General features: G+C 33.3%; 3 protein-coding genes across 3 annotated transcripts; 1 reads left to right on the forward strand and 2 right to left on the reverse strand.

Moving 5' to 3' along the window:
* Positions 1–552: 552 nt before the first annotated feature.
* LOC149483129 (multiple inositol polyphosphate phosphatase 1-like) lies at positions 553–4,430 on the forward strand. Its single transcript, XM_089702098.1, has 7 exons — positions 553–697; positions 1,158–1,306; positions 1,461–1,733; positions 2,219–2,317; positions 2,596–2,786; positions 3,723–3,986; positions 4,203–4,430. The coding sequence occupies exons 1-7, from the start codon at positions 553–555 to the stop codon at positions 4,369–4,371; spliced, it is 1,290 nt and encodes a 429-aa protein (XP_089558224.1). The 3' UTR covers positions 4,372–4,430.
* On the reverse strand, positions 4,414–8,745 carry LOC149483130 (multiple inositol polyphosphate phosphatase 1-like). Its single transcript, XM_089702097.1, has 7 exons — positions 8,586–8,745; positions 7,576–7,727; positions 6,048–6,326; positions 5,853–5,951; positions 5,561–5,770; positions 5,179–5,426; positions 4,414–4,999 (listed from the first exon to the last, which is right to left on the reverse strand). Exons 1-7 carry the CDS (start codon positions 8,743–8,745, stop codon positions 4,735–4,737), a joined length of 1,413 nt encoding a protein of 470 aa, XP_089558223.1. The 3' UTR covers positions 4,414–4,734.
* Positions 8,746–11,983: 3,238 nt separating this feature from the next.
* Positions 11,984–24,173, reverse strand: LOC149483131 (uncharacterized). The gene is made up of 16 exons (XM_089702873.1): positions 24,029–24,173; positions 23,568–23,784; positions 23,187–23,309; positions 22,726–22,924; positions 22,233–22,409; positions 21,579–21,683; positions 20,930–21,089; positions 18,710–18,831; positions 18,013–18,119; positions 17,602–17,712; positions 14,398–14,452; positions 13,800–13,931; positions 13,386–13,589; positions 13,140–13,244; positions 12,306–12,461; positions 11,984–12,043 (listed from the first exon to the last, which is right to left on the reverse strand). Exons 1-16 carry the CDS (start codon positions 24,114–24,116, stop codon positions 11,984–11,986), a joined length of 2,121 nt encoding a protein of 706 aa, XP_089558999.1. The 5' UTR covers positions 24,117–24,173.
* Positions 24,174–25,013: the final 840 nt, after the last annotated feature.

A 25,013-nucleotide genomic window follows, 5' to 3' on the forward strand; every position in this document is an offset into this window, starting at 1 on the left:
TAGCAATCAAAATTGAGTAAGAATTTTTAAAATGAACAACATCACTAGATTATTAATTCTATAAATAAACAGAATAAAAGTATCTTATTAACTCATCATAGAGTAAATATAGTAACATAGACATACCTAGAAGGCTAGACTAGTTGTAACACCCTAAACACCAAAAGCACAGTAATTATTGATAGATACTATTCAGTTTAGTAAATCCTGCTCTACTACACTTAGAGCTGCTAATACCTACTTAATAACTAAGAAAAACAACCTAACTAAGTGTAAAGTGTACGATGCTGTTCCTACGTACCTATCTCAATTATCGTACATTATAGATGCAAGTAACGAAGCGACACAAATTAAACGCTTACACTAAAACAAAGGTTTATTACGCATAGCTCTAACAGGATTACGCACATCATTGTATCGATTACACGGATATAAACGTACCCTGAAAATCAACAATGAGTTGATCAATTAGTTCAACTACGTAACTAGTTATAATACAAATATTGCTCGTTAAGAGTCACTATTCTCTAGTTCAGATTGAGTTCTCTAAACATGTGGAAGTTACTTGTAGTTCTGTTAGTGTACAAAACAAATGCCAAATGCTATTGGAACAGTAAATGTCCGTATAGACTGTTTGGCACTAAAACTCCGTATGAAGCTGTGAGAGGAGATGTAAGAGACATACCCGCGTTGGAACGTAAGTTAAATTGTAAATACTAAAGTATTAAGAAACTAATTAGGTTATTTAGTAATATTGAAGTTGAAAATGTCTAACTTAAATAATATTTATTTATCATCGTGCAGAATAAACTCTATCTTTTAATTCATTAAACTGATTCCCTTAAAAAGACGAAATCACTTGAATAAACGTAGATGACGTTTGAATATCATTTAATGCATAATTTTCTTATTATTTCGCACCGGTAGGTAAAAGTTTATTCTTTAATTCCACACAAAACTAGTAGGTACCTAATTATTGCCTCCCTAATGTGCAAAATAACTGCTTGGAATATATAGAGATTTCCTGTATTCCATTTTACACGAATATTATAAACGCATTAAGAAATCTTTGAACAAGTTGTATTTCTCATATAATGGATGATAGATAACAAATAACATAGAGCTCATTTTTACAAAAAACTTAAATTATACAATAGAATGCGAGCCAGTAAGCGTTTGGATGATGATGCGACATGGCACCAGACACCCGGAGGTGGACGAGATCGCGCAGATGAAGGCCGTGGTGGAGCTGCGTACGGACATACTGAAAGCTCATGAGGAGGGGAGGGGGGAAATGTGCGCTCAGGTAAACTGTTCATTGATACTTTAGTGAAAAGCTTCTTGGTAGATGATAATGATGATGTCGATATGGTATTTACATGTATATACTCTATGTAGAATTTGTCAAATAAAGAATCAAAAGCCTAATACATATAAAAATAATCCTATAATTTGTATAGGACATTCAAAATCTCCGCAAATGGACTTGGAATAAAAACTTAGACGCGTCCCCATCTGACCTAACGGTAGAAGGAATGGAGGAGCTGCAGAGCATCGGCAGCAGGTTCGGAGAGAAGTTTTCGAATGTTCTGGAACACATGCAACAGTACAAAATCAGGGCTTCCATCGAATTGAGAACGCAGATGAGCGCGAAGGCGTTTGTCAAAGGATTGCAGAGGAATAACCAGACGCTGAACATTTCAACGTCTTTTCCTAATGATTTGACGGCTAGAGTAAGTATATTTTTTGATATAATACATATACTTCTGAATTAAAAAGTCACTACTTTGATGTAGCAAGATTTAAAACCAAAGATAGATTTTAATATTTCGTAGAAATAATATTTTCAAATTTAAAATAATAGAAAGAATCTAAGTATGAAATACTGTTGTAATATCATCCAATAATTACTTTCCTTGACAACTGAAAATGTACAGAAATATAATAACAATTAATAGCCGTGTCGTAGATAACCAAAGCTTGTTATTGTTCGATATTGGTTTGTTCCTTTACATAAATGCATTACTAACAACTGTGAACAAATTTGTAAACAAACCCTAAATAATAATATAATTGAGGCTAGCTTGAAATACGACTTCCACGTTTACCTTACAATGTTATGCAGAACATTTAAATTGTATAATAATAGAAATACCTCTCGAAAACTATTAAGCATTTGTTCCAATTAGACTCTACTAATTATAGGTTATTTTTCCAGCCCTATAGGTATTGTAAGAGGAGATTTTACGATATACTGATTGGAGATAAGATACCTGAAGAAACTACCAAGTATTTGCAGTCCCGCGACTTTTTAAAGGTAAGGTCTTTTTTCTAGCTTGGCTATAATAGCCAAGACCTTTAGTTTTGATACATGGTAGCTGGTAGAGTCAATTCCTTCATTATAATTATAAAAAGTTCATTAACATAACAATAAAATGAGACATTGATGTATTCGTTTTTCAACCTGAAATACTTGTAGGTTCCTACAGCTACATACATATATTCTCGATCTACATACAATTCAGGATTTTTATTATCTACTATTCAATTTCATCTACACCACTACCAATTACAATACAATAACTTTTACTTAAGGTACTAACATCAGTGCAAAAACGGACTGGTCTAACCAACACCCTGAGTCCCAAAACGATACTCCAAATCTACGACCTGTGCCGCTTCTACCGCAGCTACTCTATCCGCCTCTCTGACGCCTGGTGCGCGCTCTTCAGTGACAGTGACCTGAAGGCACTCGAATATGTGGAAGATGTCCAACATTATTATAGGTGAGATTTTGCAGTTGACTAATGAGAAAACTGGCTGCTTGTTTTGTTTCAGAGATTTCATTTGTTTGTTTATTCCCGAGCTTTATCATATTGCAGAAAAAAAAATGTTTGTCTGTAAAGTCGGTTTACTGACGATAGTTGAACGTGACAACGTCCGATTGTGCTTCTTTGTCGCTCGTTCCGCGCTCTCGCTTGCACTTCAAGCCTTACATGGAACGCCTCAGAGCGAGGTAACGCCGCATGAGTCATGTTTTTTCGTGCGTGCAGCCGGCTCTATCGAATTATAAGACGTTGTCACGTCAAAAATATGTACTCATTTGGAAGTCGATTATGTACCTACTGACCCGTATCACGTTTAAAATACCTTAAAAGTTTTAACCTTTTATTGGAATCTGAATTCGAAATCTGATTATCCTATGAAATAGCAAGATAATACAGTGCCAAAGTTAAGAAGTATCTGCCAACAATTTCATTATTCCACCTCAGTTTAAATGCAGCAGAAATTTAACGTACCTAACTAATTAACTATTTCTCTAGTGTAAGAAGTGTCCTAGTACTTGTAGCAACGAGCATACATGAAATTGTTTCTCGTTATTAATTTAAGATGGTATTTTGGACAGTTTCCAGACAACATTAAATCATAAATTAGGTTGACTAACTCTCAGTCATCACGTCGTTAATTTGAACACGTTATAAATCAAATGAATACACCTCATTAGTTACTTGCTATGTTTAAAATGCCATGACCGTAGGTATCCTCATAAGTAATTTCACTGATCAATTTGCTTCAAACTGTTTAACTGGTCCTAAGCATTAAGGATCCATTAGATGCATATTTAGAAAAGTTAAAAGTTAGATTAGATATCATAAAATGCAGAAGTAATATAGAAGTGTAGTGGCGACATTTCATCTAAAATATAAAAATGTTTATCCCAGAAACGGCCACGGCGACCCCATGAACGCGAAACTAGGCGCATCCAGTCTTAAAGACCTCTACCAGAAGTTCGTCCAGGGGACACAGGGCATCAATTCTTTTTCCGGTTATTTTTCCCACGACACCATGCTGGGAATGTTGTACGCGGCGCTCGGCATCTACGCAGACACGCCGGTGATCTCCGGCTTCGAAAGAGTCAAGAAAAGGCAATGGCGAACAAGCTTCTTAACGCCTTATGCTGCTAATTTTGTAGCTGTTCTGAATAGGTGAGTCAATAAGAAGAAAAGTAATGTAATTTGATGGCGTATGTAAAGAAATGCCTTGCTAAGAAACCCAGAATTTTTTAAGTGATTTTTGAAAGGAGATTAATAAATATATACTTGTTAGAGCCACGTAGAGCATTGTATGATAAGTAGTACAAATAATATTTATAGATCTTACGTAAGAAATCAATTACGTATAAATATGTAATTAAATTTCAGATGCAACGATTCCACCAGTAGCGTCTACAAAGTACAATTCTTAATCAACGAGATGGAACTACACTTGTGTAACAAAAGGGCGTGCGATTGGGATGAATTCGTCAAGCAATTTGAGCCTTTCACCAGAAATGATTTGAGTTTTTGCAATGAAACACGTATAATTAGTTGATATCTATTTATTGTAAAGAACTGTATAAAAGTTATACATTTGTTAAAAGACCGTTTATAATAAAATATTTTATATTAAGAGTAGTTTTATTTCTAAATCACATACACACGTTTTATACATAAATAATTTATTAAACAACATTACATACTTAAAATAGTTAAATTATCAACTAAGCCTAGCTCACAGAGAAGGACTTATAATATCAACATAATATCTACTTATTATATGGTACAAGTATATTATCACACATAAATAAAATAATAATAAAACCTTATCACACTATCATCACTGACACACGCACAAAGACTTTGTAGCGATCATAAATACACTTATGAGTAATGACTAGACGAAAATGCGGTGTCATCATCTATGCAAGATTGCTAAAGACACAAGCAGTAGCACCAAGCCCATCATAACGCGGATGGTTCCAGCAGATGCAGGAGAAGGAGTAGGGACCAGTTCAGGGAAGCGGTAGTCATGCCTGCAGAAGTCAAGAGGCGCGTCTTTGAAGGTCTCGAACATGGAGACAAACTGCTCCCAGGTGCACCCTTGCAGCGGACACAGAGGAGTCACTTTCTCATTGTTGAATATTTGAACTCGGTGCACTTGAGTACCTGATTCTTGACATCTAAAAGTTTAAATGAATATTTAGTAAAGCAGATTGTATAGGCTCCTTTACCTTTTCTACAGAAATTATATTCTGTGTTATATTATAGTGATTATTATCAAATTCGTAATAGGAAATAAGTAATAAATAGTTAAAAATAGCACTGAAGTTATGTTAGATAGGTTCGATAAGATACAGACCTATTTAAGACAGCCATAATATTAGCAGAGAACGGAGCAATATAGGTCGTTCGCCACATTCTATTTGGGTTCCTGACTTGCGCTGTGATTCCTTCAGCGTCCTTGTACATGCCAAGAGCACAGTACACCATCTCCATAAGAGTATCATGAGCGAAATAAGACACTATCTTCTTGCTTGCACCACTCACAGCGGCATCGAATGTTTCGTACAAATCTTTCAGAACTGGACGACCAAGGTTTGCGTTCATCTGATGAAAAGGAGACCTCTTATAAAATATATCAAAGGAAAAATAACCATCACTTAAAATTTGCTGAATAGCAGTTTCTTATCAGCAAAACGTGACTTTTATTGTATTAATCGTAACAATATCAATTGACTCACCCACGAAGAATAGCCATTTCTGTAATAATGACGCACGTCATCTCTGTACTCCAGCACAAGCAGATCTTCATGACTGAAGGGGGCACACCAGGGAGACTTTAAGTTGGGAGTCCAGGAACGGTAGAATCGGCAAAGCTCTTGAAGATTGTAGACGTCTGCTGCGGTCAGCTGGTAGGGTATACCTAGACGTTGTTGTACCGCTTGTTGCACCTAGATAATGAGAAAATTATTTACTATACATATACATTTATATACATTACGTTCAGTGCATTGATTTATCTTACGAACTTACCGCTTTGTATTCTTGAGTGTTAAAGTACGCTTCTAACTGATCCACTAGAAGCTGTCCTCCCCTTACTTCCTCTTGATATCTTTCGCAGTAGTCGTATGGCTGTAAACGAAAGGTTTTTAAAAACAGATTCTCATAGTCTTATAATACACCATTCAACGGTTATTTAAAAAAAAACAAGAAACAAATATGACTCACTCGTAAAACATCATCTCTTTCCCTAGAAGAATCAGCAGTCAAATTTAATTCTGTTCCTTCACTTAAAGCATGCACATAGGCCATCGCACTAGCAATGGTCCTCTGCTTGTCTGAAGGTCTGAAATAGTACTGGTCTTCAGAACCACTGAGAAGTTGAGGGTACTTCTCTCTGATCCTCATCGCCATATCGTAGATTTCTTCGTAACCCTCTCCAGTTAGGTAGGAAGGTGAAGTGTCCATAGTATCGTTCCAAACGAATTTTCGGAATTCCTGTATTTCCTAGATGATAGAGAATATAATTAGGTTTTATTCTGTCTTTAATAAGCATTGACGTACAATAAACACACAATCACGATATAAAATTTTCCTAAGTAAAAACTCTGCCTATGATGCCCACTCCAAGAGATAAGATCTTAATTTCAACGTATTTCATTCTGGTCCGGGAGCCAGCAGCAGATTTTATGACCAAGTTCCTCTCAAGCGGTAATTAGTAAAATGCATCAAAGTATAGTATTATGAAGCCTCGTGAACGTCAGCTGGAGCTCGGTTGGGGGGAAGAGCGGTTGTAGCCTCCCGTATCAGCTGACGGTTTTTCCACCAAGATACAGCCAGCTGACATATATATTTATCCACAGTTACATATAAGCTATCATCAGGTAAATTTTTGTTTGAGAGGAAATAACGGAAAATAAATTTTTCTTTAAATTTAACTTTCATGTTCGAGACACCAGCTGACGTATAATACACCATGTTGTAACCAGCTGACTATTTTTTTTCGTTGAGATATTGGGTTAGCTACAATTTGACAAATTTTTAGCTGAGAGGAAATGAATGAATGAATGTATTTTTTTTCCTACGTGCGTGGGAGGCTACAACCGCTCACCCCCCCAACCGAGCGCCAGCTGACGTTCACGAGGCTTTATAATACTATACTCTCATGCGTCTGACGAATTATCTCTTGAGAGGAAATAGTTAACCAAATTTGCACCTGGCTCCCTAACCATTCGTATTGTACAACGTCACCGCTTTTGACGTTTTTGTAAACAAGTGGTTAGCAAGTTAGTCGTTAGTCGTTTATTTAAATTAATAGGTAATATTGAAATATAAATGACATAAAATAATATGATTGTTAAAACATTAATTATTTAAGCATAAATGCTTTTATAAATAATGTAAACATTCTAATTCCCTCCATTCATATTAAACATAAACTCATTAAATTATTGTAAACAACATAATGAGCTTGGGTTTAAACAATAACAATGTCAGTTCGAAATACATTTTCTACAGGAACTATATGTTGAAAATTTTTATAAAGAGACGAGTTAATAAGCCTTCTAGTTAAACGTGACTTGCCATCATAGACCGCGTCACAGCACTTTCCATCAGGTCAAACTTCTGTCTATCTCATATTATAATAAAAATTAAAAAAATTTCAACTTTTTTTATTGGTCAATTAGCTAACCTAATTTCTAAATATATCTCAACACCGTTCGTATTTTATTTAGATATATTTTGTAACATTTACCTGCGCACAAAGCTGACTATTACCAGCTTCGTAACTGGCAATGATCTGATCCTTGATCTTGGCCTGCAGCTCCTTCATGGCGCTGGTCACGGAGTCGCTGGGGTTCCTGTTGCCATGCCTGATCAGCGCCCAGAAGCTTATGGCTTCACAATCTAGCAGTTTAATATACAATTACATTTAATACGAACCACGACATCAGTACAATATTAAAATACTAAGTCGTCCGTCGCGTCTGTCTGTTTGTTCCTAATAAACTCAAAAACCGTAGCACCGATTTTGATTCTATTTTTACCATTTCGTGGTTCTCTAGGAACGTTTTGGTATTCAATTTGTTTTGTTTTAGAGAACCCAGCCAAAGCCGCACGTGGAAGGCTAGTTGTATTGTAATTGAATTTTATTTTCTTCAAAATTGGGTTATTAGGCCAAAATGATTTTAATTCAGAACAATTTTGTTCGGGTTGACCAGTAATAATAATAATTATCAGAAAAACTCTACCTCTCTTTTTCTGAGGATTTTGCCATTGTAAAGATATCTGTAATGGTTTCATTGTTTGTTTACATTATCACCAGACTTGAACGTAGTTTCAATGGTATTTATAGCTTATTACTCACCTTCACCTACGTACCTCAACGCATTATGAAAGTTGCTTTTAACGCAAAGAAAATGTTAGTAAAAATAAGTTTCCAACAAGAAAGATATTAGATAGACTTCTTTCACTAAGTTTGTTTCATGATTTCACTGTTTTATTCCCCTCATTAGATATTGGCACATGGATTCGAACTATTCAATAGCCACATATCGATTATACCTTTTGGTAGAAAATTTCCTCACTCCCCTTAATCTATACTAATAATATTATAAAGCTGAAGAGTTTGTTTGTTATCTCAGGAACTACTGGTCCGATTTCAAAAAATTATTTCGGTGTTAGATAGCCCATTTATCGAGGAAGGCTAGAGCGGAGCAATGCGGGTAAAACTGCGGAACACAGCTAGTTATTAATAATACTTACTCTCTGGTAATGGCCAGTCGCGTATATCTCCTCGAACTGTGTCATATGGTGTTTTAGTCGAATACAGGCCAAACGGACATTCTTCGTTCCAATAACATGACTTGTCACTTAAAACTAAATTAATTAATGTTAAGACAAAGACATTCCGCGTTGAATACATTTTAAAAAATGTAATGCTTGATTTTGGGATAAAATCGTTCCGTTTTATATGCGTAGATAGTGTTTCGAGTTCAATGTAAGGACTTGTTCATATAGTTCTTATTTTTATTTTTATTGATATATAAAATTGTTTGTTTTTTCAAAATAGATAATAACTTAATTACAATTCAATTGTAATAAAGTATTATTTTATACAAATATTTATATAATACAGTTGTACATATACGTTTTGAAGGTTAAACGGTTACTCAAGAGGTGATTGGAAAGATATTCTTTTGACATTGTAATAGATAGCGTCTACTATATTGATTAAATAGGATCTTCAAATGTTAAGAGCACTTTGCTTTGACTCTATGTAAATATTTTCACGAATACACGTACAATATAAATCTTCTGCCAATACAAACCACTCCTTTGTTAGCTATTACGATTTATTAAAAAAAAGAAACAAAAACATCACGTAGAATGACGTAGCGTTGTTGAGTCATTCGCATATACCTAATTATTATTATTCCGTTTGTGTTATGCTATAGGCTAAAATAGTGTTTGTGACAGAATGTGACTTTTTATATTATGTACTGATTATATTGATCTTATATATAAAAATGAATCGCAAAATGTGTTGGTAAGCGCATAACTCGAGAACGGCTGAACCGATTTCGATAATTCTTTTTTTATTATATTCCTTGAAGTACGAGGATGGTTCTTATGTAGAGAAAACGTAAACATGTACCACGGGCGAAGCCGGGGCGGACCGCTAGTTGATGATATTATTGTACAGCGCTAATCAAGAGTTTATAATAAACACAGCTTTACTTCAGTATCGATGTATTTATGTTATCAGCGCGATTAGATCACAGCTATGATGCAGGAGAGGCGTGCGTGATGATCGTAATAATGTTACGATTATCTGTGACATTTATTGGCTGTTTAATGATATTTATATTTATAGCTACGTACCACGCCCCCGGGCTATGGTTCCGCTGAATATAATATATTCAGCGGAACCATAGCCCGGGGGCGGGGGCATATTATATTATAATACATTACAGTAAATATTGAGAAAGTAATGACACCGGCTGACCTAGCAAACGTTGTTCTGTTTATCTCTTATCATGTAGGGGTATGTAAAATAGATGTTGGCTACCTTCCCCTACTTTCTGACACAAATTTTAGCCAGCCGTCTCGGAGGAGTTGGGCCACAAACACCGCAACACCAAAGTCACAGATAATACAATACTAGTATAATATAACAACACTTAAATTTTATAAATGCTTTAGATACAGATATATTATTAATTCTTAGCTCCAAGAAATTAAAATTAGTAGTTAAATTTGATATCGATTGCATAGAAATAGGCTTAATACGGATATTGTTATTTATCAAGTAATAAACTATTTAATAGTAGATTAGTTCGATCATACAACTCTTAGTCATCAATTAATGGTTTTTAAATATTATATTTTCCCCCTTAAATAACGATTAAATTAAGAATGACGTTCATTTTTATGTTATACATAAACTCTTTTTTATTTATTTTATTTATTTATTTAATTAAAATAAAAGATATGTTATTTCTTGTTCTATACATTAAAATACATTATGAGTTACTTTGTACAGACCGAACGTGGTATATTGATATTGTGTCCTCGAGTTTGTGTAATGATATTACTAATTCGTCGCTAATATAATTTCGTAATGATATTACTAATTCGTCGCTAATATAGGGTTTATTTTACTTTATAATGTTCTAGCTTTCTAATAAAAGATCAAATGTCGATTCTTATTTATAAACGTGAAAATATATGTGTTTGTTGCCTCCCGTTTCAGTGGAAATCGCGAAGACGGAAAAAACATTTTTTTTTACCATTGACATCGATTTTTCTCCATATAGATACTGGAATTACCTAACATTTTATTTACAATAATAGTACGGGAGCCAGGAACAGATTTTATGACCAAGTTCCTCTCAAGCGGTAATTAGTAAAATGCATCAAAGTATAGTATTATGAAGCCTCGTGAACGTCAGCTGGAGCTCGGTTGGGGGGAAGAGCGGTTGTAGCCTCCCGTATCAGCTGACGGTTTTTCCACCAAGATACAGCCAGCTGACATATATATTTATCCACAGTTACATATAAGCTATCATCAGGTAAATTTTTGTTTGAGAGGAAATAACGGAAAATAAATTTTTCCTTAAATTTAACTTTCATGTTCGAGACACCAGCTGACGTATAATACACCATGTTGTAACCAGCTGACTATTTTTTTTCGTTGAGATATTGGGTTAGCTACAATTTGACAAATTTTTAGCTGAGAGGAAATGAATGAATGAATGTATTTTTTTTCCTATGTGCGTGGGAGGCTACAACCGCTCACCCCCCCAACCGAGCGCCAGCTGACGTTCACGAGGCTTTATAATACTATACTCTGATGCTTCTGACGAATTATCTCTTGAGAGGAAATAATGAACCCAATTTGCACCTGGCTCCCTAACCATAATGTTTTGAACGTTTTTTTTTTCAATTTTCAGCCGCATTGGAATTTTGTTCTATGGTGATCGAACCTTTAGCCAAATGCTTATGTAAATTAATTAGTATCGATAGCGGATTGTTTTCCCATTTTTGTCTAGTGGCCGGGGTTTTTATGATAGTCGTATTCAATGAAATATTTTTACAAAGGAATATTTTCGAGTAAATAATTGAAAATATTCACAACCCTGAACACTTGCATAGCCCGTAAAATATATTCGATAAGTTTTTATAACCAAATAAACTTACATACTTATAAATGACACTAGATTAGATTGGAGGTTTATATCTTAATAATTATTGTTGCAAATAATTGATCCTTAAACTATTTGTATTTATGGATTACCTACTCATTTTTACACGTTAAGTATCTGAAATAATACGATTTGATATAATATTATGTTTAATGCAAATATCAGACCATGTTAAATGCCTTTTTAATTAAGGCATAACAATTACTATCACATCTACTTACCTTCTTCTACCTGTTGTAGTAATAATATGTAACTAGTAAGAAGTTTACATAATATTATTTATTAAAGTAAATAAAAAGGAAATGTTAACTTTGTATAAATAGTTTTAATCAAAATAGTGATGGTTCTTTGCGAAATGTGAGATTAGATATTTATTTTTATAATTGTTAAGTACGTTACTCCGGTGCTTCTAAGGCTTTTTCAGTGCGTGATTCATTACAATTTACAAGTAGGTATCTACGATACATCAACAACTCCTTGAAGAACTGTGAAAAAGGTGTATGATGCTTTTATTATCTGAAAAAAAGGATTTGAAACTATTATACATTTATTAGACGTCTTGCACGGAAAATCTATCCAATTTTCTATGGTTATAGATAGTTAATCTTTCTAGTGTAGGTATTAATTGCCAGACTATAATTTATTTTCATAAGTTTGTTTCAATTATTTCTGACCAAAAGAAAAGCAACCACAAATTATGTTGAATTTATCACTCCACAACTATTTTTCATTTTTTTCATAAGTATTTACCACACTATACTTCTAGAAGAATACTCACAGACACAAATGTTGCGAGCGACAACTCAGTAAGGTTAGCAGCGGTCAGTTTAAAACTGCGTGTGGCGCGCGTCATGATGACCAGCAGGGCCAGGCGGAGCGGGGCCCGGCAGGTGTACCATGGGCATTCGTATGCAGCTGCTGATATCGCCTCACTCTACAAAACCTTAATAATTCTAGCTACATGCATTTAATAAATTAAAAATTGTTCTTATAGTTAAAGATATATACTTTTTATATCAAGAATGAAATATTTGTGCCTTTCTTAGTTCAGTTTAAGAAACGTACCTAGGATAAAGGATTCAGTTCATATTTTATTTTAAAATTGAGATTAAGGTTAAAATATGATTTTTTGATGAATAGCACTAATACTTTTTATTCTAATTAGATGCATTAAATTATGTTATAACACAAAAAAAAATTGTACGATAAAAATAACATGGACTACGCTTTTGTCATTACACACAATTACACGTGAAAATCACGCAGCATTCTATGAAGCATGCTGAGCAGATTATACGATGCTATCATATAATAATAAATATAATATTGCTCTGATATGATCTTTATCATTTTTCTATAGTTATTCATCATTTCGAAATAAGCTATTCGTGTAAGAGGTACACTAACTATAATATAGTTTAATTATGTAAACTAAAATTTTGCGGTTAGTACAGTTAATTTAGAATCTTTCTGTTCATACCTTAGATACAAAATATCAGTCATTATTAACACGCATCAATAGGACAAAAAACATCATAGGACAAGTTATGTTTCTTCAAAGCCACATATTTTCTCAAATTAAAATCAAACAACTGAAATGAATGAATCATACCTCCACAACGAGCTGGTTTCCTTGATAGCAGTATATGAACACCTGCATCATCATAGTAACGAGATAAAATATCATGGACGCCACTCCGATGATAGTTTTTGATTCCTGGAATCAAACGCAATTGAATTATTCAAAATACATTTTTATATATGTTACTTGCCAAGTTTTTTAAACTAAATAAAAACGTGCCAAGTATTTTCATTTTCGAACAAAAAGTAAATACCAAAGCATATGCTTAAGTAATACATGACTCACAAACGCCAATTGATAAGCAGTGACGCAAATAATAAATATAGAGACGGTGAACTGTGATAGCGTGGCTATAGAGAAGCAGTCCTGCAGCAGCTGAGCGTCGTTCAACACGGCCTGGTGACGCTGTACGCAGCGCCGGAGACGAAGGTATATCACCTCCTCTTCTTCAGGTGCAATGAGACCCTGTTGAAAAGTTAACTAGCTAACTTCATTTCAGTCATTTTAATAAATGATCACAAATGTACATAAGAAAGAGTGAAGGACCTTTTATCGATCCCTGTGGGACACCCATGAACATTATTAAATTCAGGGAGTTCTTATGATCCTTTACTATTGAAGATTATATTCCTAATAATTTACTCTATTACAATGATCAATTTTTATTAATTATTTTACCGTTTCTCCCACTTGGAAGCCATCACACAGAGTTCGTAGCGACAGATCTAAAAGCCTTAGCCGACAGCGGCACTGCGACACTAAAGATGTGACCAGAGTGTCCGTCCCGACATCCACTCCTGCACCTATTGCAACTGCAAGGCACTGTTATCAAATTATATTATTATTTGAGTTTATGACACGATTAAAATTCTAGTGAAAAAAGTTTATCATTATAATTTTATTAATAATTTAAAGTGGTATGTGATTGTTAGTAAGTTTAACGTTTAACGTTTAAAGTTAGTAATTTAATTGTTAGTTTGTATTACAAATGATGTTTTTCTAGATATAGAATAATGGCTTAAACATTACTTATGTGTGAGCAATGACTAATACTATATAATAATAATAAGAATCGCTACAAACTAGTCATCACTTTAAAAATTATATCTAAGTCTTATAGTATTGCTTAAGCCCAATTTACTTTATCAAGTATTATATATGAGATAGACATAAGTAATATGATTTAATGATTTGATAATCTATTATATGGTTCAGTATCTACTTATGTTATTACAATTACAATTACTAGAATTGTAATCGTACATCATTATAATCACGTATTGCTTACCTGATGAATGTACGTCAGTTGATAAACCGGAGACATTGTAGTATCAAACGGATACCTGGTCAATAGGCAATAGTTATCTTTTGTTATTAAGGGCTTGGTCTAGTAGTGCAAACAAATGCATCCTGTCATCCTATATGTAAATAATACAAATGTACTAAGGGAAAGTTGCTCCACTTAATTTTTAAAAATTAAATCATTCGTATGCATAATTTAATATTCGTAATAAGTACCAAAAATGACAATTTGAAACAATTTTCGTGAAAATTACACCGGATGATTTTTATCAGTAGGTACACAAAATTTGCGAATACTTTCTATTGATATCTTCAACTTCATGTTTATATAACTGATCAACTTTTACAAAGAAATTTGGACGAAATATAAAAAAAAAATAAGCTTTCCATACAAAATGCATAACTCTATACATTTTTTTCGACCTAAGTTTCTTAGTGAAAGTTGTTCAGTTTAACTAATAAAACGGATAAACAAATTTTGTATATAATAAAAAAATGTAATGTTTGTGTTAAAAAATTATTAAATAGAAAAATACACAGATGAAAACAAAAGATATTTATTTCTGACTAGCTTCCGCCCGCGACTCCGTCCGCGCGGATGTCAGTCTTCGCGTCTTCTACAGATTTATTATACATATTATGTATAATATATAGATTTATATTGATAAACCTAATAAATCTTTTGCTAGCATTCTGATGCTTTATCGGTTGCACTGGATTTATCTCTTTTTTTTCAATCGCTTGAATGATATAGGATGGGTCCTTGATGGACATCGAATGCTGAAGTCTCGAATCAATCAATTCTGACAGTAGGCAATTTATGTAAAATCTTGATAATGGTCCATCATTTTATTTTGCCTAAACGTTACATACTTTTTTTATATATTCTATTTTTAACGAATGATTCACTCCAGTCCAAACAGCAAATAAGAAGACTTCTGCTTCTGCAACGTTTAGTTGTCCCTGAATTTGGAAAAAATAGTCATGATTCTTATCTATGACAAAAGTGTTATTTTTTGCATTGTATTTCAAATATTAAATTTTTTTTTAACCGCATCTTCCGCATTCATGTCTTTTGCCGGAATTAGACATTTAACTTCAACTAGTCCCATTTTCCCTTTTTGATATGGGAGTGTATAAAGTAAATGTTTTAGATATTTCTCGTTATACTTTTAAAAAGTTATTATTGTCATTTTGCTCATTAGGTAAAGTAATTTCGATATCAGTTTTAAGTTTTTTGATACCTGCAATAATAACGTCATAATCGCCTGCACATACTTATCGATTACACCCTGTATACAATCCACCATCCACATTCATAATGTTTTCCTGTCCTCCTCTCCTTTACGCTGTTCACCGATACATTTTAAATGAGTAAATCTGCTACCACTGAAGGATGTTTCATTGTGATCAGCAAATTTTCACCTCTGTTGTCGATTATTTGTTTTTCATTTTTAATCAGCAATTGGGAATCATCAGTTTTGTTTTTTGCAGATTGGTGATGTACCCTAACAATACGTCGAAAAGGGAAAGCATCAACGAATTATCGTTTTCGTCCTCTTTTTTTATTCTTCGCGTCTCTGTTACTTCTGTTTGTTTAGTTCTCAACACCCACTGAATTTTCTATGTTATTGTGATCTTCCATTACATCTGAGTTTTGATGATGTGATGATAATCCATTCGTTTTAATATTGGTACTTAGAGTTGGTAGACTAAACTAGAAATGGCGGACTAAATTTGTCAGCGCGTCTGTAAGATCAGAATATAAAACCAACATCCTGTATTTAAGTTACAAAATTAATAATCAAACAAAATGCCGCTACGTTGAAAATGACTAGAAGAAAAAATTAAAACACCTCGGATCAATTTTTGAGTAAACAAATCATTTTCCCCGTATGGGGATTTCCCCGGATGAACTTGGGAAGTTCAAGTTCTCAATACAAGTTTATATTATATTTCGTATTTCTCAAACGAAAAATAAACATTTTTGGAACTTCAAAAAAATTATATTATGTATAAGAAAATTTATGAGCTTACTTTAGTTTTAAAGAAATATAGGTACATCCCTTTACTGACACCCCGTAAAATAAAGAAATTGTTGCCAATCACCTTTGCAATCTATTTGGTTTCATTAACTTTATGTTCGAAGATAATTTTTTTTCTAGTAGTTACACGCGTATTTTTTTCGTTTATTTTCCATATCGAAATCAAATGTTTAAAAATACGAATATTTGCACAAAACTAAGATAAAAATAATCAATTAACAAAAATATTAAATTTAATGAAGTAGAGCAACTTTCACTTCGGTATGAAGGAAAATCGAGCGTAGAGCACACGTCAGAACGCTCCGGCCCAAGGAGCGCGACTAAAGAAATTCGCTAGGATTTTTCCTAATTATTTTAAATATTTTTTTAATATTTAAAGAATTATCAAAATTCAAAAAAAAATTTTTTTAAAGGATTAATACTCATTGGTCTTCAACCAACTCGAATACCTAAATTAATGGAAAAAATAACTTTTAGCAGTATTTATCAATAGATTTTGTAAGGCAAAAAATGGGAAATTTAATGAATTTATAACGTTCTAATTAAGAAAATCATAAGTTTTTCGGCAATTTTATTCAGCAGTTTTTAATAACGACTATATAAGGATAATAATGCGCTGATCAGATTGTGTAAATTGTAATCGGTTGCAACGTAGTGAGTGCACAAACTTAGCTCGAAATGTCTTTGGGGGAAAGAGACTTATCTTGAAGGCCTGATTAAGGTAACATAAAGTAACTTTATAAATGTGAAAAAAAATTCAGTTTATCATTTCACTAGCCGGGAAAAAATTGTCAAATAACTTGTTGAAAACGCAATTTTGCTAGACTGCAGCCTTAAATCATATAAACATAAAGATTACTTGTATTATTTGCAACGAGTGATCATCTCAGAATCGTGTTTCGTATTCGTGAAATCACAAATATGTCACATAATTTTTCGTTATTTTACTATGAACAATATATGTATATTTTTGTATTATCGCCACATAGAAAATATCAACGTGTTAATAATTTTCAGTGAGGAATTCCAGTACTTTTAAAACTATTTTCATAATCTTTCTTGTATATTATTTACTATCCACAAATTAAAAGTATTATACCTACACTAATGCAATAAGAACGGTTAAAAATGAAAACATAACGAACCAAGCCCTCATCGGTAGCTGCCCTTTCTCTGCAGAAAGGGACCATCCCAAGATCGTGGCGTATGTCAGAAATATATACACGTAAAGTTGGAGTTGTGCTTCTTTGTTGTAGCTGTAAAGTAATAAAAACACAATGTATTAAACAACTACCCTAGATGGTTATCCAAATTACTCTATAAGTGTATGCTAAATTTCATTAAAATCGGTTCAGCAGTTTTTGCGTGAAGGAGTAACAAACATAGAAACATACAAAATTGCGCATTATGATAATCTCCAATAATATACTGCAACTGTACTGTATAAAAAAAAATGTCATAAATTTCTACTACAGACAGATAGCGAGAAGTCACTTTGTTTTATACAGTATAGATATAACATAATTGTAAAAATATTACGTAATGAATTAACCAACCTTGCTATGATAATTTTACCGTCTTCTCTCGTCTCTTCCCTGAGCTCCCGATCACAATCCCTCACTAGTGCTTTAATCTCACGACCTCTCAACACAATGTTAAACATCTAAACATACAATTAAATCATTATTCGTTTCATTACTTATGGTTCATATAATACTTATGGTTCATATAATACTTATGGTTCATAATATATGAAGGAAATCCTATCCAAAGGTTGCCTGGCAGAGATCGCTTAAAAGCGACAAAGCCGCCTATTTAACATGCACCTAATATGTTTCTCTCTTTTTTTGCTTTTTTTATGTATGTGTGTGTTGAACAAATAGATTTTTTAATGTTGTATTGTATGCTTTCCAACCGCGACTCTACCCACCAACGACGTCATAACTACCCAGTTTGTTTCAAATAGGTTTAAAAGCTAATAAATTATATATTATATATAACCTTCTTCTTGAATCATTTTATCTATTTAAAAAATTGGTTGTCTGTAAAGTCAGTTTACTGACGATAGTTGAACGTGACAACGTCCGATTGTGCTACTTTGTCGTTCGTTCCGCGCTCTCGCTTGCACTTCAAGCCTTACATGGAACGCCTCAGAGCGAGGTAACGCCGCATGAGTCATGTTTTTTCGTGCGTGCAGCCGGCTCTATCGAATTATAAGACGTTGTCACGTCAAAAACAATGACTAATACTTACCTTAACAGAGAGTGCTATATTGGTGAAAAGCAAGAAGAAATTAGCGGTCATGAGTGAGATGTCTCCCCAAATTAGCAGGAGGTCACCGGCTTGGATAATTATATAAATTCCTTGAATAAACACTTATATTCATTTTACATGCAGTAATTAATTGATCTTATAAAATAAAAAATGAGCCTTCTTTTAAATGTTTGAAATATTGACACTTTATTTTTAATGAAAAGTTATGATACGTAACGATAGGCTTATTATAAAAAAATATTGAATACTGCTGTGTACAGAAATTAAGTCATAGATACTCATTTTCTCAAAATGAAAATGATTTTTCCCACCTGTCATACACATGTAAAATAGGAAGAAATATAAAGTATACAAAATACTTTTAAACACGCTCATGCCCTCGGGTTTCCACATTCCAGATAACAAAAATACATTGAGTGATAATTTTATTGACCAAGTAATATTTTGTATGAAAATCGTCATTTTTGGACCGACTTCTTAAAGACGATGGTCTCAATTATAATGAGGATTTTTTGAAAATGTTTGCATCGAGACCTGGCAATCTAACCATTTAATTTATTAGCTGACACTTATATTGCTTTTAAATAACATGTTAAATTACTTTTAAATACTTTCAGGAATTGAAAACATTTGACTATGAATACACGGTATTTTTTAAAATTTACTAAAAATGTATTTTCTTAAAATTGAATGATAAAAGTACATATACTATAGGTACAGGTAAAAGTCATACAATGTCTTTTCCTGCACATATTTTATTCCTCTAAATTTTAAAAGTTTAGTTCCAGGATAAATTATTAAAGGATCATCATAATATTTCCTTAAAAATTTCAGTATCGCAAGAAGATATCGCAAAAACGTTCATTAATGTAAATTACAGAATTTATAGCTTCTATACCTACATAAAATATCAAGAAAATGGGACGAGGAATGAAAAGAAATAATTATTCCATTTATCTTTCGTCTCGGTCTCTATTTTCGTAAAGTTGATTTGTCAACACAAAAGTATCCTAAACGTCATTATAAAATCACTAGCATTCCGCCCGCGGCTTCGCCCGCGTATTCAAATAAAAACCCGTGGAATTTCCGGGATAAAACCTATCCTATGTGTTAATCCAAGTTACCCTCTATATGTGTGCTAAATTTCATTGAAATCGGTTCAGTAGTATTTGCGTGAAAGAGTAACAAACATACACACATACACATACACCCATCCTCACTAACTTTCGCATTTATAATATTACTAGCTTTTCGCCCGCGGCTTCGCCCGCTTTGTCTAAAACATAATAAATTATATACTAAAACCTTCCTTTTGAATCACTCTATCTATTAAAAAAACCGCATCAAAATCCGTTGCGTAGTTATAAAGATTAAGCATACATAGGGACAGAGAAAGCGACTTTGTTTTATACTATGTAGTGATATAATAGGAAATAATAGGAATAGGTTGGGTAGGATTTATGAAATAAAAAGGGTTTGCGATTCATGTGATTTTATTAATAAATTAAAATTGCTAGTAATCAAGCCGTGCATATTATGTCATTTACACTTGAAATTATTGGTTTGCCGTAATTACACTTTGGGATTTAATGACAATAATAATTATGCGCAAAATGTGATATTTTTGATGTTTATAGAAAATAATGATATTTTATTTATCTTCATCCATTTGTTTGAGGACTGTAAAGAACGAATATGAAGCTTTGCATATCTGAAAATAAAAGAAAATATTTTAAATACATATGTAATTGTTAATTGTAAAGATTACATATTACTTAAATTTTCATCTCCTTCCTCCTTTACGCTCAAAGACAGAAAACGCTTATTGAGCATAATATAGCACCAAAAAAATGCACACATCACGTCAAGGTCCCAGAAAAATATCACCGTGAATTCGTGTTATGGCTCTCATGAAAACGTGGCCACGTCACGCGCTAGCGTTTTCCCTTTGGCCGATATACTATTCGAACACGGCGTGTTGAAAAGCCATGACGCGTTCTGAACATTAATTGATTTACCATTAAACGACGGATAGGCCTTTATTACTTGATATTTTATTTATTGTTACCTACACAAAAATGTTTAGTTATTTATTAAGTTCAGTTCATACAAAAACCCGGTCTAGCATTAACCTGCCGTTGCCGCTACACACGCTGTAATTCCAGTCCATCTTCATACCTATGAATTATATTATATTACTCACACTCACAAAAGACGCGAGCGACAGTGTGGTGAAGCCGCCGGCGGTGAGGCTGGCGACGCGGCGGCAGCGCGTCATGACCACCAGCGCGGAGCGGCGCAGCGCCACGCTGCAGCTGTACCACGGGAACTGGTACACCGCGCCGCACACACGCTCGCTCTTTTTTGCGAAAAACCAATGACAATTTAACAATAACCTAATCAATCGCTCACGTGCTCACAGCACGTCGTGGTCACAGTTAAAGGTCCATATCGCGAAACACGTATTATTGTTTTAATTAATAATATGATCACGACACCTTGTAAGAATCATAATAATATAGCGAAAATGGTATCGTGGCCGACATGCTAACGACCACGACGCGTTGTGGCAATGCAGAAAAGCCATGACACGTTCATAACATTAATTAACAATAACACGACGGTCAGATTTTTATTACGTACTTGAATTAATAAATTACTTACAGATTATTGTTTTAGTAAAGTAAGGAGGTACTCAATTTTAAATTTAAGATTTTATGAAGTAAAAGTAATAATTTAATTCATTTTGTACATCATTTTAAAAGCAATAATTACTTGATTCGTACTTTAACTATTATAGTTAGGTTCAAGCCAAACAAAAGCAGACATTTAATATTTTATTTCTTACTTCTACGGTAAGTTCATTCCCTTCGTAGCAGTAGATAAACACTTGCCCAACCATATTCATCAGATAGAAGGTCATGGATAACATACGAACGAATTTTCCAGTTTGCTAAAAATATAATAATCTTTTTTATAATAATGTGTATTTACGTTATTATAGATTCTGCTTGATTAATAGTTCAAATAAAAAGACAATATCTTATATATAAAATTCTCGTGTCACAATGTTAGTCTGCATACTCCTCCGAAACGGGTGGACCGATTCTCATGAAATTTTCTGTGCATATCGGGTAAGTCTGAGAATCGGCCAACATCTATTTTTCATATGTACCACGGGCGAAGCCGGGGCGGACCGCTAGTAATATATAAAGATCATGTTCTTTATTATTTTTGCATTGCATGCATTTGCATTTTAGTACTAAAATATTATGTTATGATGATAATTTTTAATTATATAATATATCCAATTAAAATAATTTCAATTCCAAACTGTAGTCTACGTGTAAATATTAGGTATGTATTTTTCACCTAAATCGGTTCTGTAGTACGTTATCTTTTAATAAACGTATGAAATATTTTACGTAAAGGCTACAAAACCTACAATCACACAAATCTCTCACTGACGTATATTACAAATTACTACAAAGGAATTACGTACAAAAGCCAATTGAAAAGCAGTAACACAAATGATGACGAGCGACACAGTGAACTGCGCGAAGGTGGGCTCCGAGAAGCAGCCCTGTAACTGCTCCACCGTCTGTAGGATGGCCTGGTGTTCCACCACGCAGGCTCGCATGCGAGAAGATACTACTGCTTCTTGTTTGTTTGATAGACGCTACAAGAAAGCGAAAGTATACTCGTAAAATCGTTACATTTAAAAAAGTACGAGAGAACAATGTTTTATTACACACATATTATTCTCAATATGATTTATTTATTCCTTTATTTTTAATCTAGGTTAACATACCTGCAGTTAACGCAAATATTATTATATTTAACTCATAACACAAAAGCATTATACCTACTAATTACTACTTTGAAACATATTTTTGAGCTATACCTACAACCTGGATATTCGAAATAAGTTCAATTTTAATTCCCTATTTTTCAATCTTGAATATAAAAATACAGAAAAAATATTATAACATTACAATATGAACAATCTGCATATCCCTGCACAAAGTTTCAAAAGCCCTCCGCAAGAGGCGCAGGCGGCACCGGCACTGAGCAATCAGCGTGGTCACCAGGATGTCCTTGCTGGCGTTCATGCTGGCCGCCAGGTACAGGGACAGCGACTGATGGATGTATGCACACTCGTACAAAGGGGATGCTGATGTGTTGAACGGGTACCTTATGGATGGTTTGATAGAGATAGAACTTGATGTTTTTAAAGTTATCCGACGTTGTATAGAATTAATGTGCCTTTTTGGAAAATACATATCGTCCCGTGCTCTCTCGATATTCATGTATCTAACACAATTTTTTAAAATAGATTAAATGAAAAATGAAGGTGTCATGACAGTAATCTTCACACCACTAAAATGTATTTTAAAGAGAAGAAATGTGGTAATTTAATGTTAACAATACTGTGTTTTGATCAAAAGAAACATACCAAGCTCTCATTGGAAGTTGTTTATCTTGAGTTTCCAAAGCTGCAGCAAATGACCACAACAATATTGTAAACAGGGTGACCATCGCATACGCTATGAAGTAAAAGGTTACACCACGCTCGCAACTAAAACAGTTTTACAGGCTACAGCTATTGGAATAAACATTACTAACTTACATTCATCCTCGGTTCCTACGGTTTCATAGATCATGTTATTTCTATTGTTTCTTAATTGTAAAACCTGTTAGAATTAGACTTTTCTCTCCATTTTTTCAAACAGCCTCCCTAGTGATAACGCTTATTCATTCACGACACACATTGAGATAATTATATTTTTAAACATATAATTAGACTTAAAAACAAAACATATACCATATTTTTTACCGTTTGACAATGAGCTGCTTCTCCTCAGTATCCTGCATGCGTATGACTGTATCATTGTTAACTACGATATCCTTGATCCGCTTGGACCTGACGATCACGTTGAGTATCTTGGTGCTATGGGTCAGGTTGGTGAACAGCACGAAGGCTGACGCTGTCATGAGCTGGATGTCCCCCCATATCATGCAGAGATCTACCGCTTGGATCAGTATGAATGTACCTAAGGCAATTTATTTAAATTTACATTTGGAGTTTTCGCGTACAGAATATGCTTTCGGTATTTAAAATAATTTTAAAGGTACCTATTTAAATTTATATTGATGTTATTTTGGATGCTTTACGATGAATAAAGTATTCTATCTTTATTATTTGTAATCATAATTAATAAACTGAGTGATTAACGTTTACAAAATATGTCCATATTCTTAAAACAGCACTTATCATGTTAAAATTCATCAGCTTACCAACTACAATCATATAAACGAGAAAAGTATAACAATTATAAGCAATTTTCTTCCAACTACTTATATCATCAGGAGCCCAAAGCCCCATGATCCTCAGCCAGGTGAGAGCTACGCGGAGAGAGAAAAAACTATTGTTTACTGTAACCATTATGAAAAGCTATTGAAAAACCATAAGACAATGAACAAAATGAAGTAAAACGAACATAATTCGAAAATTTAAGTCAGTTGTTGGAAACTTTGGGTGGAAAATAAAAGTTATGAGATAAAGAATAAGCATCTTTGCAGAACAGCGTATGTCGAGTCTTCAATTTAGCCAGTTTTATTCCATGTTTACAGTTTATGTATTGAGAAATATAGTAATGATTCAATTTATTATAATGATTACAGTAAAGGCTATAACATAGAGATTATGAGCTACATGTCTGTGAGATGTATTGATCATTCATTTTATTTGTACCTTTGAATATATTCTTCAATTCAATTTTCATACAAATTATTTAACTAAGTTTCATAGTTGAGAAGCCCTTACCAAAACAAATAATTTTCAGCAATTATTGCCAAACCTATTATCTCTCACCACACAATAGTGTTATTAAAATAAACAGCACCTAACGTCGCGCTTTGTACTTATTAAAGACTTGTGTATTCATAATTGTGCGTCATTTTATTTATCACTAGCTGATGCCCGCGGGTTTGTCCGCCATAGGTATATGTAATAAAAGCTCTCGATTATATTATTATTTATAAAGCATCCACTACAAGTAGCATAAAAATACGATTGTACCAAATATAATGATAAAAAATAATGGAAATAAAACAACTTCAAATAAGGTACAAGTTTATTTTTTCTACAACTTTTGAAAATTGTGTCTTACACATCATAAACATTAACAAATAAAAAAAACTACTATAAAATAATACACATTCATTTATTATAGGAGCATTTGAGTATATGTCGCCGTAAAACCGTAAAAATAGATTATAA

Source organism: Colias philodice, chromosome 13 (genome assembly GCF_061535455.1).
Source record: "Colias philodice isolate Cphi_HAF_F1 chromosome 13, ilColPhil1 Martin Lab GWU primary, whole genome shotgun sequence".
Taxonomy (NCBI): domain Eukaryota; kingdom Metazoa; phylum Arthropoda; class Insecta; order Lepidoptera; family Pieridae; genus Colias; species Colias philodice.

What these genes read in the sequence shown, in the direction of transcription:
- LOC149483129 (XM_089702098.1), top strand. Translation starts at nt 553, where the DNA reads ATGTGGAAGTTACTTGTAGTTCTGTTAGTGTACAAAACAAATGCCAAA. An exon ending in AGTCCCGCGACTTTTTAAAG is followed by an intron (nt 2,318 to 2,595) that starts GTAAGGTCTTTT and finishes CTTTTACTTAAG; the next exon opens with GTACTAACATCAGTGCAAAA. An exon ending in TTTGTAGCTGTTCTGAATAG is followed by an intron (nt 3,987 to 4,202) that starts GTGAGTCAATAA and finishes ATTAAATTTCAG; the next exon opens with ATGCAACGATTCCACCAGTA.
- LOC149483130 (XM_089702097.1), bottom strand. Translation starts at nt 8,745, where the DNA reads ATGTATTCAACGCGGAATGTCTTTGTCTTAACATTAATTAATTTAGTT. An exon ending in CGACTGGCCATTACCAGAGA is followed by an intron (nt 7,728 to 8,585) that starts GTAAGTATTATT and finishes TTAAACTGCTAG; the next exon opens with ATTGTGAAGCCATAAGCTTC. An exon ending in ATTATGGCTGTCTTAAATAG is followed by an intron (nt 5,000 to 5,178) that starts GTCTGTATCTTA and finishes TTAAACTTTTAG; the next exon opens with ATGTCAAGAATCAGGTACTC.
- LOC149483131 (XM_089702873.1), bottom strand. Translation starts at nt 24,116, where the DNA reads ATGGGGCTTTGGGCTCCTGATGATATAAGTAGTTGGAAGAAAATTGCT. An exon ending in GGAATGAACTTACCGTAGAA is followed by an intron (nt 21,090 to 21,578) that starts GTAAGAAATAAA and finishes TTCGCAAAAAAG; the next exon opens with AGCGAGCGTGTGTGCGGCGC. An exon ending in CGCTCGCAACATTTGTGTCT is followed by an intron (nt 12,044 to 12,305) that starts GTGAGTATTCTT and finishes CCTTTTTTTCAG; the next exon opens with ATAATAAAAGCATCATACAC.